General features: G+C 42.5%; 1 protein-coding gene across 3 annotated transcripts in view; it reads right to left on the bottom strand.

The window, feature by feature from the left end:
- Positions 1-47: 47 nt before the first annotated feature.
- LOC117140259 (centaurin-gamma-1A) overlaps positions 48-18748 on the bottom strand; it is a 53620-nt gene continuing 34919 nt past the window's right edge. For 2 of the 3 annotated variants that reach the window (XM_033303069.1, XM_033303080.1), the window contains exons 2-8: positions 7195-7427; positions 3539-3680; positions 3304-3438; positions 1953-3236; positions 1772-1889; positions 1333-1708; positions 48-1268 (exon numbers count right to left, since the gene is read on the bottom strand). In XM_033303069.1, coding sequence (XP_033158960.1) covers positions 945-1268; positions 1333-1708; positions 1772-1889; positions 1953-3236; positions 3304-3438; positions 3539-3680; positions 7195-7427 — 2612 coding nt within the window. In that variant the 3' untranslated portion in view covers positions 48-944. Of the gene's footprint in view, positions 1269-1332; positions 1709-1771; positions 1890-1952; positions 3237-3303; positions 3439-3538; positions 3681-4327; positions 4457-7194; positions 7428-18748 lie in introns of those variants that run through there. The other variant, XM_033303088.1, reaches the window with a different exon arrangement.

The raw sequence follows: 18748 nt of genomic DNA, 5'->3' as shown, positions 1-18748 counted from the left end.
GTTTAAAATGTTTAATAGATTTTTATTGAAGGGTTTTTCTTTTGTTGTTTTTTTTTGTGGTTTTTGTGTGCTACTTTTCCTTCCAATTAGATTGAGTTTGTCACGTTTTGTGGTTTGTAATTCGTACAAATAGCGTACACAATACATAGGGGTGTATACATATAGTAATATTTAGATTTATAACTATCTTGTATAATAGTTTTGAAATACTTTCAATTAAATTTTTGTCTACCCAGATTCCATACAATCAGAATCCAATTTTTCCGCAGCATAATATCTAAAACGAGTTATTTCTGTTTGGAATTTATATAGCAAAGAATTTTGTGATTTTGGTTCTGCATAAGCTACATTTTGGGCGTGTTCATTTGTTTAAACCGATTATCAAGCAATTTCAACTATGTATGTATATAATATATATATGTTCGTGTATATTGTTTAGCATAAGTTTGTTTTTGGCTTTAATCTTAGATTCATTTCGTTTATACGTATATTTTGCATCAGCTTTTATCTATTGTTTAGGTTGTAGAAGTATGTTTTTGTTACGTGAAGTCTTTTGCAATCTGCTGATGGTTGTCGAAAGTTACAATAGTTACTAAATAATTGTTTTGCAAACGATTTAAAAACCTGCGCACTATTAAAAAAAAACAATAATAATAGTTTCACGTAATACGAAAATAATAAATTATACACTTGAGATTACAACAAGGCTGTACAGGTTTCCATGGCTTAAGAACTAAACAAACTAAAAGGAAACATAAATAAAACTTGTGAATTTCCATTCAACACTTGCCAAATAATAATAATATTAAACATTTGCACAACATTCCTAAAACCTAAACACTCTAAACGCTATACATTTTTTACGCTCAAATTTAAACTAAGTCCGTCATGAACAACAAAAACTAATGAAAATTCACGTTTATCTTATTTCAATTTTAACTAATTCAGATCACACCCGACACCGACTTCTCGTACGGAGTGCCCAACGTGTCGCGTCTCCTAGGCAAAGTGCCACTGGCCGTCAGAGGAGCCGCCTCTGGGCAGCCCAGTCCCTCGAGCAGCTCCACCAGCGCCGTCGTGTCCTCGACATTGTATTGGGGAGCAGGAATGCCACCGTTTGTGGGCGGAGCAGGAGCCGGAATCGTTGTGCCCGCCTGCGCAGCTGCAGCGGCTTTGATCGACTTGGCGGTGGCCAGGGATTGTGCCGCTCGAGCGTAGGCCAGGCAAGTGCGACCCTCATGATCCGTGTGCTTGATGTTGGCGCCATTCTGGAAGGAGCAATACGTACTTATTAACAACTGATTCACTTGATTCGATTTCCAGTTAACTTACCCATATGAGCAGCTGTGCTATGGCTAGATTGCCTATGGCACAGGCAAGCAGCAGTGGAGTTCGCACATCTCTTGCGCTGACATTCGCATTGGTCACCTCGGACGGGCAATTGGCCAAGATCGAAACGATCGACTTGATGTCCGCCCTAATCACAGCCTCGATCAACTGCTGACCCGGACTCGGGCTGGGATGCGCTGAGGATCCGTTGCCCAGTGGGGTCAGGAACTCCTTGGCCTCGTACTTGCTGCGCACCCATCGCTCTTTGTCCTCGCGACTGGCCTGCGAAGTGGGCTTGACCCGCTGCCGCGTGTTCGACTCCCAAACCGAGTTGGCCAGACTGTTGCCAATGGCCAGCATCACACTGAGATGCGGGGATCTGTTGAAGAGATAAATTATTTGTTAGAATGATGATAAACAGGCATATTATCAATAAACTTACGGCCAGTCATCCAGGCCCAGAGAGCGAACCTTCGATATGTGCGAGCCAAGATTGCGATGCACGCCCGAGCACTCGATGCACATGAGTACGCCCAAGTTCAAGCTAGCCCATTCAGGATCTGGAAAGATTATAACATAAGGATTATTAAATATACAAGTAACCGATTTAAAGTTAAACTCACTTGGCGCTCCACAGTCGACGCAGAAGCCGTTGCCAGGAACCCGCTGACGGATGGCCAGCATGGCAGCGAGATCAGTGCTTGTGGCCTGTTTGGTCTTGCTGCTCTCGATGCTCTGTAGGCTCTTGAAGATCTCCTGCTCGACGGCCGCTACCCACTCGTCGCGCTCCTCGGAATTGGCGGCCTCGAAGTGCCACTGCTTGGAGTCCAGCGATACGATGTAGAATTCATAGCCATCGTTGTCGTCCGCCTCGTTCGCCTTGACACTGCTGCTCTTCATGCGCCGATGTCGCTTCTTCACGTTCGGCGTCTGGGCCTCCAGCTTGTTTCCCGCATTGGCCACTTCTCCGGCGATAAAAGTCTGTGAATTTGAATTGGACATGGCTATGCCCTCGTCCCCGCTCGTCTGCTGTGAGCTGTTCGACTTCAAAGGCTCTCCACCGGCGCCAGCTGCAATGGATCCGGCTCCGAGTAGCGATAGTTTCTCGCTCAGCTTGCGCTGATTGTCCTTCGCCAGGGTGAGACAACCGATGCCATCGCTGATCGTGTTCTGAGCTCTTTGACCATTAGCCATCAGTGAACTGGTTAGCGCACTGTTCGTGATGATGCTCTTGGAGCCACGAGGTTTCTGTCCCGGCACCTTCACGGTGACGTACTGCAGCGGAATCTCCTTGCCATGCACATCGTCCATGTAGTCGTGCAGTGAGGGATGATAGGTGAGCCTGCCGTCATCGCACAGGGTCACATACTTCTTCTTCCACTCCTTGTTCAAGGACTTGCTGGATCGCTTGTACAGGTAGCCCTGTTTGATGGGTATGGAACGTCCACTGCCCAGCTCACTGCTTTTTGGCTCCTTCTCCTTGTCGGCCTTCTTCGAAGAGGAGGGGATGAAGAGGTTGGAACGTCGCCGGCTCTTGCGGCTCGTCGTGGGCGTCGAGGTGGGTGTGGGCAGCTCCTTACCCGGTGGTGGCGCCAGATCACGTGGATCGCGCAACTGCACCTGGGAGCAATCACCCTGCAGCGAATTGGCCGCTCCGGGATTGTATTTGGTGATGTTGTTATTCTCGTTTGTGGTGGCACTGCTGGCCGCTTGCAGCGACCAAAGTTTCTGCTCCGCCTGTGCGAAATCCGCACTCATTCGCAGTGGTAGCTGCTGCTGGCCACGTTGTCCATTGGTGGGCGCCTGGTAGGGAGCCAATCCCAGGCGATTGCCCTGCGGAGTTGTGGGTCTCGCCGGTTGCACCTGTGGTGGCAAAGGCAGGCGCTGCGAGAGGATCTTTTGACAGGCTAAAAAGGATGAAGTGACTTTTGATTAGTCCTCTGTGATTATCCTATTTGAGCTCGGGGTACTCACCATCCTGAAAGACACGCTCCACATTCAGGCCGTAGGTGGCGCAGGTCTCGTAGTAGGAGCAACGCTTCAGATCGCTGGCCAACTTCCTGGCACGGGTGTCGTCAATCACGCGAGGATTGCGCTCGTTGATGGCGTCTATAGAGATTAGGGAGTAATATTAATAAATGATGTAATAATGAGTTATGTAAGAAACGAAAATGTTTATATTCTTTGCATTATATTATAGGCTATTTACCTTGCGTGCCGACCAATATCATGGGTATTTCCTGGCCATTTCGAAAATGCGCCATTTTCGTATAGTAGTTGTAGATGGTATTGAAGCTGCCCTCGTTCTCCAGGCTGAACACGAAGATTACCGCATCCACCCAGCCAGCGAACTGTAAGGGAAAAAGACGAAAAATCATATAATGAGTATAAAATGGCAAAGGGTTGGCAATTGGCAAGGGAAAGCAGAAAGCTGAGAACGGAAAACAAAGAGAGTCCTGCGAAAACACGGCGCGCTTTGGGACGCGTCGAGTCCTTGACTTTGCGATGGATTCTGGGGAGGAATGACTTGGATTCGCCATCGATGGGATGGGGAGTAAACAACATGCGGCGTCTGGCGGAAGCGCGCAAAACAATGGTCATATGTATATAGCAGCTCCTTTGCCGAGGAGTTAAAGTTGTTTTTATTTTTCATCCTTAAATTCAGCTGGGCCGAAGGACTCAACACACACACTTGAGAAAGTCGCTAATGAAGCACTTGAAGCCTTCTTTCCACTCCACTCCACTCTGCTCTTCTCCGCTCGCCAGGCAGACGTGTGTTAAACTTTTTAATGATTTTTGTATGCCCCAAACACACATGCACACACACACACAGAGAGTTTGGCAGGATAATGAACTTTTATATGGCATGTAAACAGGCTCTGCTGTTTCTGCGCAGGATTCCAATTGAAGGCGACGCCAGGAAATGGAGTTTGCCAGTTAATATTGATTGACTGTCCTTCGGCTCGAATCAATTAATAATGCATCGCAGGCATTTTACCTGGACCGAATGCCTGAATTATTTATGTAACTCGCTCATGGAGAAGTTGCTGGCACTTTCGAGCTCGCTCGGTTATCCTGTCACAAAAAGGAGCAGGCTTTCGGCGATGGGAAAAAAAGCCGCCCGCACGCGACGCCAGTCGACAAACAACTGGCTGCTAGAATGTCCTGGCAACGAGGACACTCGTCTGCCTTGCTGTGTGCATTGTGTTGTTCTCGTGGTGGGTGGTTGGGCTGGCGAACCCACTCGCCGAAAACCAAGCCGACCCCCCTTCGTCCTGGGCGCCGCCATCATTGCCACTTTTTATGATTTGTTGTGAAAATGTATGCAGAGGAAACAGGAAAGCAAAAACGAAGCGCCAGTGCAAAGGGGGTCGCAAAAAAAGTTGCACCAACTGGCGACGAAAGGCTCGAGCTCACACAGATACTCGATTGCAGGGTGTGTGTGAATGTGTGTGTGTGTGTGGGGGGAGGGAAAGCGGAAGATCCGGTGTGTGCTTACTGCACATATGTATGCTGATGACGAAGAAAAACAACTGCAGATGTAAGCAGGACAATGGGGATCACAAAAGTGGTTCGAACTATAGGCAAACTGGATCGCACTGAATCGAAGACGCGTATCCCTAAGATACAACTTAAAACTTACAAATTTCTATAGTTTTCTAAGTGAAAAACACAAATTGAATTGAAACTTATAGTTACATATGTATTATGTTTCTAATATTTTATTTCTAGTATCCTATCTGCAGCACCGCGAGTGTACACCCCCATTTTCCGGCTCTGACAATAAGAAATCGACCATTCTTTGGTCGCATGCAATATTGTTGTCGCTGTTTCTCGTCGTCTCGTATATGGTAATGATATCCTTCGCTGGGGAGACCGAGAAAAAAAGCAACTACAAATGCGACAGAGTGGCGACAAGTCGACCATTGAATGAGTGATTTCAACCAGAGTTGGGCGAGGGTGGTTGTAACTTTCCGGGTTGTTCTCATTTTGGGTGGGTTAGCCGATGTAACGACTACTCTCGGCGTAACTTTTGAGGGTTATTTGTACCATGAAATATGAGTTTATTATGTCCCATAAAGCTGTGACTGCCATGAGTTGGCCAAAGAAAGTGATATAAAATTAGTTGATTTTGTGGATTGGAAGATATTACAAATGTAACGAAAGTGGGAGTTGAAATAGAGTGTGTGCATTCAAGTGAAAGAGTTGACTGACAGTTTGACATGCAGCGACTATTATGTAATGTGCATTGTAGTGCAGTCAAGCGAGAAAAATCGCTTATGAAATGTGTCAATGCAATTGACAGTCGCAAACTTTAATTAAATGTTTAGAGATCTTAAAAACTCCTCTTAATACAAACTCTCCAAACTGTACGTTTGAATTCCAGTTACTCTCAAACTGTAGCTCACAAACTGTACCCAACAAACTGTTCCCAGCAAACCGTTCCCTAAAAACATTTATAAGCCGTAATCCTTTGTTAGGTTTTCCAACGATAATTTAGGTCAATCATCTGCTTGACTTGCGAAAATTCTCCAAACTTATAATTAAAATGGATGGAATTTAAAAAGCGAAAGCAATTTGAATAAGAATCGCTAGCAACGGGTTACAACAAATAGTGAAAGACTGCCAGTCAGCGGGGTTAGAGCCAGGATTATAGGGATATTATTGGGATTTCGAGGGTCGCGTGTCTGGCACATTTTTTATGAGCAACCCCCTAGCAAACCAAAGCACCTCCCCCCTCAGGACACAAAGTACTAAGAGTGTAAATAGAACCGCAAATAAAAAATGTGAGTGAGACTAGTGAAAAGCAAAAGCAGCTTAAAATTTATAATCCTCACTTTCACCCTTTAAGCCGCAGGCGCAGGAGGCCATCGGCAACTTTGGCATTTGGGGTAGCGAAAATTGCAATTGCAAAAATGCAAATGCAAATGCGAATGGCGGATGGCGAACTCATGCAGTATGCGATATATCAAAGCCGAGTGCCGAACAAAAGCTCCTTGAGCCACAGAAGACCCTCGGGGGAATCAATGAGTCAAGGCCCAGTGTTCAAATGTAAATAGCCCGTGGTTAAGTTGCCTTTAATTACGCTACCCAATCTCGGGAAGGCACTATACATTGATGTATTGACAAAAGACGAATTCAATTGCATTCGGTTTGGGATTCGGTGGCTGCAGGACGAACTTTTGCAGCTCAGGGGTTGGCAATCAACTGAGAGCTCGCTCCGGTATTGTGTGTATTTTGCACTGGGCAACCTCTATAGAACCTCTTGGACCCAGTTACTGGCTATCGGCCAGGAGATGATGGCCGAGATGACGATGATGATGGTGATGCACTTGCTGCATCACGTTCTGCCATAATGGCCAACAAAAACTGGACCCGTTGAAATCGCTTATCTGGCATTGCGACAAAGTCTCGACTGCCTGCCAAAGGTCGAAGGTTGAGTTTCGAGTGACTCATGCCGTCCAAAATCCAACTCCCCAAAGTCCAGTCAACGCAAACTTTCGTGCAAAGAGCAAAAAGAAAAATTCAACTAAAGGCAAGTTGAGTGGCCAAAACTTGGATAATTGGTAGCGAGAATATGTCTGAGGGCCACAAAAAGAAAGTTACAGGCCCGAGTTCTGAGCGTTTCAATCAAATTATATTGATAAAAAAAAATAGAACTGAAACCACCCCCAGAAGCTCTCCCAGTTGATCCCACGTTGACCTCAATCCAAATATTTACAAGATGATAAGGGAAAATTTATTTGTCTACGGCACGGATAACTTTGCAGGCACAGCAATGCCTACCCCTAGTCATACATCATTTTTCCCATTCCCATGAATATTTCATGGGAAAAGCATGGAGAAGAAACCCCAAGGACTTACCTGCATTTCGGGAGCTCCACCCTCGTCGCGAATGAGCAGCAAGTAGCTCTGGCCATCGATGAAGACCTCCTTCTTGAACCGACCACCTTCGGGTGACTCCTCCTGCATGTAGGATCCGGTGAGATAGCGATGCACCAGGGCCGACTTGCCGGAGTTCAGGGAACCGACGATTCCCAGCCTCAGATCTGGCACCGAACGAGAAATGGTCCATTCCTGACTGTTCACAAACGAATCTGTAAGAAAACATCAAAAACGTCATTAGCCCAGGCGTTTCACTTATTATAATTGGAAATAGAACATAAAAGTGGAAAACAAGTTTAGGCAGCGCAATTAGCGATCTCGAAAAGGTCGAAACCCGTTTCCCTTTTTTGACCTACATGTGTCGCGGCCAAAAGTTTCGAGCTCTCAAGAAACCATCCTCGCATCATTATGCAAATGTATCCTTCGTTCGCGAAGGAATCCTAAATACACATTCATCATCCTTCGAGCGTATGTTGTTTAGCCCGCTCTCTTGATTGACAGCACAAATGTTTGCCAGGAAGCTTCCTTTTCAATTTACGGCAATTGTCTGATGCTCCAACACTTTTCTGATTTAAATTAGCTTATTGTCAGTCAATCAAACTTAAGGTATGCGGCCTTTCAAGGCGACCAATTGCTCCATAAATGGGTAGCTAATTGAAATGCCTGGCAACCTGGCATCAAGGCAGGCCAGCTGCTTCTGCCTGAGCTTTTTTCGGCTCCTGGCGAGGAGCCATATGTGCATCACGCCCAAGTTAAACTATCAGCTAAGCTCGGAGTGAAAACACCATTTAGATGCCATCATAAATCTTTTCCCAAGAGCACAGCAGGGCCAAGCCCGAGCCATTAGATTTCCAAGTGCCCACGATCAATTTCAATTCAGGAAAAGGGAACATACTCCTTTCAATCAGCCCAGATCCTCACTGAACTTGGGGTAGAGAAGGAGTGACAATGGCTGACCATGCAACTGGCATGGTTGCTCGCCCGGCGATGATTTACTGGATTCACAGGCGGAGGGTAACGTGAAAATTGCTCTATTATGAGTTGTTAAGAGTTTGCTTAAGTAAACAGTGAGGACTTCTGGCGGCGTTTTGTGGATGGACAGCGACAGGGACATGGGCCATAGACATAGACACAGGCAAGGACATGGATATGGATATGTCGGATATATGTACGATGTCGTGGCCGTCGTCTCAAGGGTTTCGAATGGGAACTTGTTTTCCTGCCGCTCGTTAATCGACTGAGGCGATGGACAAGACAAGTTCAACTGGTTTGCACTCCTGCCTCGCTGACCAGAGCGCAAAATTACAAATTAAAACGAAATAAATATGCCTTTTGTTATATAATACTGGAAACACCGAAATAAATCCGGGCGAGATATTGTCGAGTCCAATTGAAAGCGATATGGCTGAGTAAAATTAGCGCGGTTTTGCAATTTGCATGCCTTTTTCACTTTTTTTTTTTTTTGGTTGAGAATAATGGAAATGGGTTTTGGATCAAAGATGGCGTTCTGGCGACTGGTTCCTCGCGGTTCTCATTGCTCGAATTGTAACAAATTGCAGGGGCTGCACCATAGACAATCCCGTCTAATTAATGGCTCGTCATTAGGCTAAAGCGCTTAGAGTTACAAGCCAGTTACAAATGCGTCTTTAAGTTTGACTAATGATGTCAAATGTCTGACACCGAACTGGGGGTTAACTATCACCTGAGGGAATCGGGATCGGGATCGGAATCGGAATTGGGATCGACGATCGGCTTATGTGTGAAGTTCAAACCGCTGGCCCAGGGCAACCCTTTCTTACGTGTAACCACTTTCCCTCGGAGATTGCTGCATCTTTATCTCAACGGGATCGTAACTCAAACTCATGTCAAATGTCGCCGTCGTTGTCAAAACTCCCAAAGAAAATAATTACGTATGCAAACTACTAGCTGGAACCCAAAAGACGTTCATACGATTTCCGAGTTTTCCGTTTTTCCATTTCCATTTGCATTTCACGTTCTGGGGAGGAGAAAGTGTCCGTGTTTGTTTGGTCGAAGGGGTTTTTCACTTTGGTTTTTTTTTTTAGCTCTGTTTGTTTGTGTTTATACACTTTTGCCATTGAGGCGATAAGAAGGCTTGGGATTTACAGCTCTTGATGTGGGTTAAGCATTTTAATTAGCGAACAATATGAAATATTCATATCCCTTTTTGGGAAACACGTTTTCCCAACAAACAGCTGACCGACCTTCTGACCCCAAACTTGAAGATATAGATAGCTTAGTTTTATGACTGACAGCAGCTGTATTCAAACTAAGACCTGAGTTTTATCACCAAGAAGCGTGCCGGGCATCCAAGAGAAGTATATACCTCAATTCTATTTGTCCAGGAGGCGCCAAGGATTGTCAGCGAAATAGTCGTAAAATTGTTTATAACCATTTAGTTGTTTACGGTAGCCGCAACAAGAAGCGGTTAGAACTGTCATCGCATATAGGATTTTACGACTGTCCTTTACTCAAATACAGCTGAAGGATACCGGCGAATGGTTAGCAAGCCATAAAACCACAAGAAAATTGATAATAACATCAAATGGGTCTCACGTAATCATAGCACATACATATATAGCATAGCCTTAAAAACTAAATAAACAGCTTTAACCAGCTGCAACATCCCATTCTTGAGTACAGTTTAATGCAAACCCGACGAACCTCAATTTACGCTAATTAGATGCCACAAATGGCAAAACTGTTCTTGCCACGGATGTTTTGATACATTGGCCATGCCCGTAAATGGTCAAATAATGTGATTTTAATAAGCCATAACCATAATAATGGAATATTTTCCTATTTGCCTCGCCTTTCATGGAATTATGAATAGCGTTAGTTGGAGATCCTTGGGACACACATCCCATGGATGCCTATTTGCATTGGCCCACGAAAAACCTACGAAAATATTTAGGTAGGCTGAAACCGACGACAGTGTCCAGTCCCAGAGATCTGGCAATAAATCTCATGATCCCCGACTTCAGATTCACCTATGTACATATATATCTCCCTTAATTTCCTTCTCGGTGTTGGCGTTCTTGTCCATAGTCCTCCTTCCATTCTGTGCATTCTGCACATCTGCTCCAAAAACCAGATTTACTTTCTTTTTGTCCCGAACGCCGTTTGTATTTGCCCAGAGATCGGTGAAAGAAGATCACGGCGACTGGTGGCAAAGTTGCTGGCAGCAACCAGCAAAAAGTAGCCTGCACAAGAATTGGGTTTTCCTTCTCCGATTCCGATTTCGATTCCAGCCGATCCTCGGCTGCCGTCGACCCAGCAACAAAAGGCAAAGAAAATTAGCAAAGCCCACAAATGAATCGAGGCAAAAAGGGCGATCGCACAAACAAGATTACCAGTGGAACTGGCTAAGAGGGAGGAGGAGGATATTGCAGACAGGAAAAGGTGACTTAAATAAGGCACACACAAAGTGAAAGGTTCAGCGCAAGAATGTCTAACAGACCATATTTAAGATACAGATACACATGCAGGCCAGAAAAATTTTTAAATAAATCATATAGTTATATTTATTTAGTGCATACTTCAAGTGCATTCAGCCTGAACTTTGGTAAACAAACTTATTTGTTTAAGCCAAACAAAAGTTACATTTACCAATTAATTGCAAGTCAAAACAAACAAACAATAACTTGTGCACCTGAGGGGGGACTGCAATGGCACTCATTTCATCCAACTGTTGTCTTCCACGAATAGGAAACCCATATAAAAGTTCTGCACGAATGATTGCGACACCTCAAGGTCCGACCTGGGGCATCATCGTCGGCGTCACGCAACCTGAGATGGAATGGAATGAGATGCGATGGGTTGGGTATCCGTCAGATACATTCTTCGCCCAGTGTCACGTGTATGTATGAACATTATTGTGGGAGGCGGCGAAAAAACAACAATATATATGTATGACTTCATCGCCCAGAAATCCAGAGGAAAGCAATTGAAATTGACACAGAAATTCACGGATCATTAGCAAATGCGCGAACATCCAAACAAGCAGACAGACGAGCAGATGGCAGATCTCTCGTTTGCCCAAGTGTAAGATCTTTTTTTTGGAAATAGAACATGTGTTGGATTTTGATAAATTAGATTGAGGAGCTGGCAATTTCATTCAACTCGCTGTCCAAACACCGTTTGAAGGTTAAGCCCACACTCAAAAGACCACGCCCCAGAGCATGGGAAAGGGTTAAACGAGATCCTTTTTGCGCCTGCAATCCCTTAAGGATGCTCTGCTTAGGTGGCTGTCATTGGCTGCGAGATTTATGTACTCAGGTAATAAAGCATCTTGGTGGCGTACTCCATTTTAACTTCTTGGCAAACTTGTTCTCATTTGCAAGCAACAAAAAATATAATATATATAGGCAATTTCTTTGTTGACGCTTTTTTTCGTTGGCTTTTTTTTCGTTTTTGGGTCGTTTATCAGTTTTTGGGGCCGAATTGAATTCATTTCTGTGTTGAAACTCATTTATCATGCGGGCACAGGAAGAGTAAATTGCCAAACACGCGGCGGTAAAATAATAAAAAATAGCAGAAAGTAAATAAGGAAAATATCACTTGGCTGTAAGCTATGATTTTCTTATCGGCCAGCAGTTGAAACCCACACAATGAGGGAAGTACACTGTGAAGTCTTATCAGTCATAAAGTATTTGTGAAATCAATTTCTATACAAAAGTTGAAGTTCTGAAGCAATTTTATTTTCTTTTTTTTTTAATGGAAAAAGCGTTTCTAGAGAAGTTATTATTCATTAAGTGCAGCGCTTAAATAAAACTTCATCATCAACGATAAATGCGTTCTTGTTCCTTGAGTTCTTTATTTCCTCAAATTAATCTTATCAAATATAATCTAATCTTTAACTTTTCATTTGAATTGGGTGAATCTTGTTTATGACATCAGAGCGGATATTTTAACCTTACCCAATAGGCTTACTAAATAAGAATGGAGTCATGACGAACTCTCCGACTTCTATTGAGAGTTTAGGAAAATGTAAATTTTTCTTTTCCCATCCCAAAACGATTAAATGTCAAATTTACGACACGACTCTGTCCCAAGATCATCTTACAAAATGATCGGAGAAAATATGATATTTTTTCGTTTCATTTTTCTCTAAAAAATAATTTTCCCGCCACCCCAAAATTTGAGTTTTTTCAATCAAAAACAGCGCAAAAAAAAAAGACACACCCGGCTGAAGAATCTTTTGAGCTCGTGCGAGTCAATCAAAGTTGACAATGGAAGGGCGGAGAAAGCAAGTGAGATCGCCCAAGGACATGCAGGACACCAACTCCTGGTGGTGGCTTCTTTCACTCACTCTGCCGTTTGCTCGGTAGCTCACTGTACTCTATTAAATATGACATATTTATGAAGTGTCAGTCCCGAAGACAATGGACGGGCAAAATCCGAGGAAGAAAGCATGGAAAAAATGAAAAGAAAGTGCAATGGGAAATGGGATTTTTTCCTGGGATTCCCGTTGTCAGCTGCTCCCTGGGCTGATGGTCGATCGTTAAATCAAATAATATAAAATTCGAATCGTATTTGTGTTTAATATTTATGCGGTGTGCATTGCAATGATGAGCATTTGATTGTCCTGCGACTTTGAGGTTTTCCATTTGCGGTTTGGATTGCAAAAAGGAAATGGACGAATGATAACTGTCATTTGTGTGCCATAAATATCGCTTCAATTAAATCGATTCGGAATGGTCAGGCGCCTCATTAGAGAAGAGGCAGCTGGCCAATAATATTCCACGATCCACTGCCAACTCCGATCCTCGATCTTCGATCTCCGGCTACTGACCAACTGACCAGCTGACTTTTTTCCTTTTCTTTTCCGCTTTCCTAGCCGCTCAGGCGCAACAAATTATTAAATTGCTTACTTTTACTTTTCCACGTTCTACACGAACTATTTCTCGCTCCTTTCTGGCAGCCTCCTTAGCGGTAGTTTGCTGTTGGCCACTTTTACCTAGAAATTTCATCTCATCTGCCATTGTGCCGAGTGTGGCTCGTTTACATCTTTTCTTCCAGAGCCAGAGCAAAAATTTATGATGACCATTGTTTCGCACGAGGCCTCCATCCATTACAATCTTATTTATGGGTGTTTTTCGGTGCTCAAGAGTGTGAGTCCTCCTGGCCGAAGGATTCGCCCAAACAGACGACGTGTGCGTTCGCAACAAATTTGCCAGCATATTTCCTTGTCCAACTGAATTAAACCAAGTTCTAGTTTTTAACCCGTGGGTTTCGGCGATCTGAGTCGCCTTGTCCCACTGTCTCTTCTTTGCGGTTCAATGACTTTGCTGGCCATAAGCTGAGTTGTTGTTCCTGCCAAGATACCTCAACCGGTGGAAACTCACTGCTATCAGTCAGACGCCAATGCAATACTTTGTACGCGCAGGCTATAGAATTACACTAAGCGGCAGGTTTAAGTTACAGAAAAAAAACAAACCTAATGTGCACAAAATACTTAAAGTTCGTCGAATAGCTGTAGTAAATCTGCCTGCATACATGGCTTTTCTTTTTAACTATTTTCTAGGATTGAAAAAGGTGTACATTCCAATCAATATTCTTAGGAGACATCAAGTCATCTTAAAACACCACCAAAACCTCTATAGTTACTAATGATGTCTCTAATATCGCTACCCCTAAACCATCTTTTTATAGCCATATCCCACATATTAAACCTTTAATTAAATTGTATACTTTATGACTGTTACGATTGTGATCTTGCGAGAAAACCCGCAGCAAACTGTAGGATAGTGTGGAGATAACTTTTCAGACAGATCATAACTACCCACAAAGCAACCGAAAATGCGAATAACATGGGGAAAATACGAGAAGCAAAAAAACCTCGAACCGGTTATGTAAGATTCATGTAAGTTCCCGTGAAGAGAATCACTTGAGTGTGACTGAACTTTCGGCCAGGCCAAGAGGAAATCAATGCAATAATGAAGGGCACACCTCCGAATTGGGATGTACAATGCTAAACTTAATGATGTACACATATGTATGTACATACATAGCCTTGGAATTGCCATTGTAAAAATTATGTTGGAATTTTATTACCATTATTATTATTTTGTTTAAGCAGAAGGGAACGACGAGCGCCCCCAATACCATCAACAATTTGGCGGTGTCAACGCCACATTAGAATTTCAATGGGCATTAAACCTTAGATTGAAGCGAAGCGGGAACAAAACCTAAATAAGAACTTCCGCTGCTGAATGCGTTTGCCATATAGGTAAAACTACCCAGTAAAGCGTAGGTTTTGAATGGGGCTTTTGGGATTTGTGAAAAACACAAAGGGCCAAGCAAGGGAAAACGAAAATGCAATCCCTCTATGGTCAACCTGCTATTCAAAATTCAATTTTCGATCGTTATGTTTAGATACACTTTGCATTCAGAACGGAGTTTGACCAATAAACCTGCCGCATTTCCTATCTTTCCGTTTCCAACTGTATTTGGGGAGAAAACTCACTGACGCATTTTGGTGGTGGCTAGATAGATAGATAGGTATTTCTGTTTTCCCAACAAGTGTCCCACTGTTTGCTGCGGAAGCGGCGTTCGAAACGTGTCGCTTTTCATCTAATTTGCATATTTTTCCAGCTATTTTCTCATTACAGGCAAATGCATTCAAATTTCCCCCCGTTTTCACTTTGGCATTTGACAGGTTTTCTTGAGACAGGGGTCGCTTCCTTATGATTTAATTGAAAATACGCAAATTTATTTCGAGCTATCGCCGTAAGAAGTGTCGAAATAAATTTGAATTCTTTCGAGAGCTGGGAATATGTATATTTGATTGGTTGCATTTGGTCATGGTCGAAAGCCTGTGTGTAGGTTCTAGTTTTCCCAGGCTTAAGAATGATCAACAAATTGAATTGATATTTCGAAATTAGCTTGAGATACTTCCTCTATTTTATGAAGTTCCACTCGAAGTGATCTTGCCACAATGGCAGAACTCTGGGAAACAAGAAGTTAAGACCAGTAAGTGGCTTAAACAGTTTAAGTTTAAGAATCTACTACTAACGTTTCCATCTGCCTCAACTAGCCAACCAAAAAACCATGACTTGCCTCAATTTTCAACTATTAATAATACGATATTAACATCCAAGATAGAGACATCATAAACGAGATACGCCTAGAAATTATCATATTTTTATTATTACTGCGAGACATCATAAAATTTCATTAATTACACGTTAGCGTAAGGTTTCACTTTTCAAAGACAATGAGGAAAGTGAAGAGGAAAATTCGTTAGATAATTACAGGACAGTTAAAAAAGATACCGAATAAGAAAAGGTGCATTTTGAAAGGTGGCGCGTGCGTTACGGCTGCAAAATAAGAAATATGTTTATCACCATTTAGAGAGAAGACCATATAAAGAGTAGCATCCCACCATTTGGTTGCTGACCGTGAAGCGGAGAATGATTAATGGTGTGCCGAACCCAGAACCGATCGATGAACTCGAGAGTCTCGCCATGATTGACACCAACCAAGAGTGACACTTCTAACAACAATACTTAATCCAAGCCATGCGCCGCCGATGACTCAACTTGTGGTTCCGACCAAAATCGGAGATAAAACCAAAAGTCTCGCGACTCTGCTAGTTGCCTTTTAAGGTTTGCCAAATGCTGATCTATGTTTGGTTAGTGGGCGGGTGGGTTAATTAATGTGGGCGGTACATTAATTCAACTGGCAAATGCCGAGACTTCGTCACTCATTAAAGTCACAAAATTGAGCGGACTAATTAAAGGCACGCGTGAGAGTTTCCGCATAGCAAAAGGTCAACATGTGGGTCGTAAATCGAAAAAAATTGTACTGTCATAAAAGTTCAAAAAATAATTGAATACTTTCTTCGACCAGATTAGGCCCAGCAACTAAACTTTCCCACAAAAATCTACCCCCAAGTTGGGTTCACTTGTCCCAGTCGCAAAAGCAAACGACGAGTCATGATCTCATCAAAATGATTACCATCTCCGCACAGATACATTTTGCAGATACTCGTACTATATGTATATGCTTTAGATCGCTGGAAACCCGTTCACACACTCATGTTTGCCCCCAGCAAATACAATTGCGTTTTAATTTTAATCATACGTGTTCGTTTCTTTTTTTCGTAAATTTATTCTAAATTTCGTTGGCTATGTACTCGTATTTGCTATTCGCACCGAATGTGTTAAGCGTATTATTCGCTCCTGTTGTTGACTCTTTATTTATCTTTTTAAGCGCTGAGTGCACGAGCGGCTAAAGAAATAAAAAGTATAAGTATACAAAAACAGGAGAATAAGCAAAATAAATAAAAAAAAAAAAAAACATACACAAAACATTAAAAGTGTTGCGTGGAACAGATTGTACTCAGAACGCCAAGAGATTTGCCTATTAAAATGTCTTGAAAATTGTACAATATCTATAGTAGCATAGATCTATTTGACGAGATACTTTGGGGACTTTCGAGCAAACAAAAGGGGGGCGCAAGTAACAAAAAACCAAAAGGCTGTCAAGGTCTTTGAAAAGTCACAGTGCTGTCAGTTGAATGGGAAATCGGAGCAACGAGGGCTTCAATATCTCGAGATCTCAGGTATTTTATATTCCAGACTTATCTATCTCAGTTGCAAAACATATCAGTTGGCGGGGGATAGGAAAGAGACTTCTTTTTTAATTAAACAAAGTGAATGAACGGCAATCAATGGGAGCACATTTAACTATTTATACACCGTGTATATAGAATAGACCGTCCATTCCTTATCTTATCAATACATGGCGCGACTTGGGGCAGCAACAAAAAAAGAAACAAAATACACACGAAATAATAGAACACTCTACACTAATGGCATTCCGAATGGAATTTGCAATTTGAGTGGAAATTAATGAGGCGATCAGGGAAAATATCTGCACACACATGCAGGAATGCGTTGCAGCAAGAAAAATTGCAATGGGGCAAAGAAATAATCATTCGGCGTTAAAAATAGAAAATGATCGGGAAAAGGGATAGAATAAAACTTAATTTTAACATTGGCATGCGTTTTCCAAGTAATGAGCAAAGCAAGTATTAAAACATGACGAAGTAATTTCGATATTGATGAGGCATCGCAAAATGTTAAGGAAAAAGAACGAACACATGATGCAATTGTGTATAAAAAGCTGGAAAATTTATGGTGAATAAAGTGTTTTTTTTTAGAACTTTAACCGCATTCGTATTGTAAGACATTAACAGTCCAACAAATTTGCATAAATGTTTATTTTTGTAAGTTTTTATGGCTGTTAGTCTACCGCAAAAGTGTTTATATACATACGCTGTGATTCATGGCCTGAACAACGAGTGATGTATTAAAGTGTTTAATCTCCTGCAGATCAATCAACGTAATCTCTTGGCCCGATCTCTGGTTGGCTAGAACCAGGTTGACACATTTTCCAAAGCCCCACCGACCGAACAACTAGCTTCTTTGGCTTGTATCCGAACTTTAAGCCACGCCATGTGGCAGATACTTAATAAGCCAACTGATGGATATGCGCGATAAGATGAAAGAGGCTACTTGGCACCTTCCCACCCATCTTGCCACCGATTGACGTCATTAAGTGGCATTGATTGCAGTGTGTCAGTGCTGACATCGTTTGGCTTCTGTTACCCGCATTTTTCGAGAATCGATAATTGCATGCCAAGGTACCAAACTAACAAAGGTGCCAATGGTGCCAAAGTGAGAGGTGGACAAACTTTCGACATTCAGTTGTCACGGCTACTGAAAGTCAATGTCGAACAATACGAATGTGAGTCAATGTTACAAAACACGGACCTCCTCTTCCCTTTTGCATTACAACAGCCCAACTTTCGCTCTCCATTTCATTTTATTGACCTTTCACTCCGACAGCTTTTGATAGAAACAAAGAAGTTTGGCAAACTTTTGTTTGCATGTAATTTCTATTTTCATGCTAAAAAGCATGCAAAATAAGACATAATGCTGTCATAGCTTTGGCATCATAAAGCCCACAACGGAGGAAGTATCGTAGTGAAAAAAAAACTATGCCAAATTGCATTATTATCGCGCTGACTGATTACAACACCCAAAGTTTGCCACACACTTTGACACATGACACGCGATGTGCCCATTCAAAAGTTTTTTTTAACTTTTTCCTCTATTTTTTCACACTCTAATAGAGTTGGGCAAAAGTTTATTTCGACTGTTGCACATTCAATGTTAATAAGATAACCTGTGCAAGGTCATTGGTTTATGATTTTTCTCATTTCGACTTGGGGTAATTAACGAAATTGCATGAAAACTTAAATGATTTTCGAGTCATAATAAACTAATTATCAAATATTTTAATGAGCACGAGTGGCGAAATAAATAAGCTTAGTTATGGCTAATGGTGATTAGGTGGCAAGAGAGTACTTAGGGTGGTGGTACTGTGGGAAAAACAGTTGAGTAGTTTTCAACAACAATGACCATTTTTATGCGAACGGAGCATGTGTTAGCTATTTAAGACTTAATTGTCGCCGGATTTCTTCACTTGCAGGTGATTAAAATTG

This window comes from Drosophila mauritiana, chromosome 2L, assembly GCF_004382145.1.
Source record: "Drosophila mauritiana strain mau12 chromosome 2L, ASM438214v1, whole genome shotgun sequence".
Taxonomy (NCBI): Eukaryota; Metazoa; Arthropoda; class Insecta; order Diptera; family Drosophilidae; genus Drosophila; species Drosophila mauritiana.
This window is presented reverse-complemented; position numbering and strand designations above follow the sequence as displayed.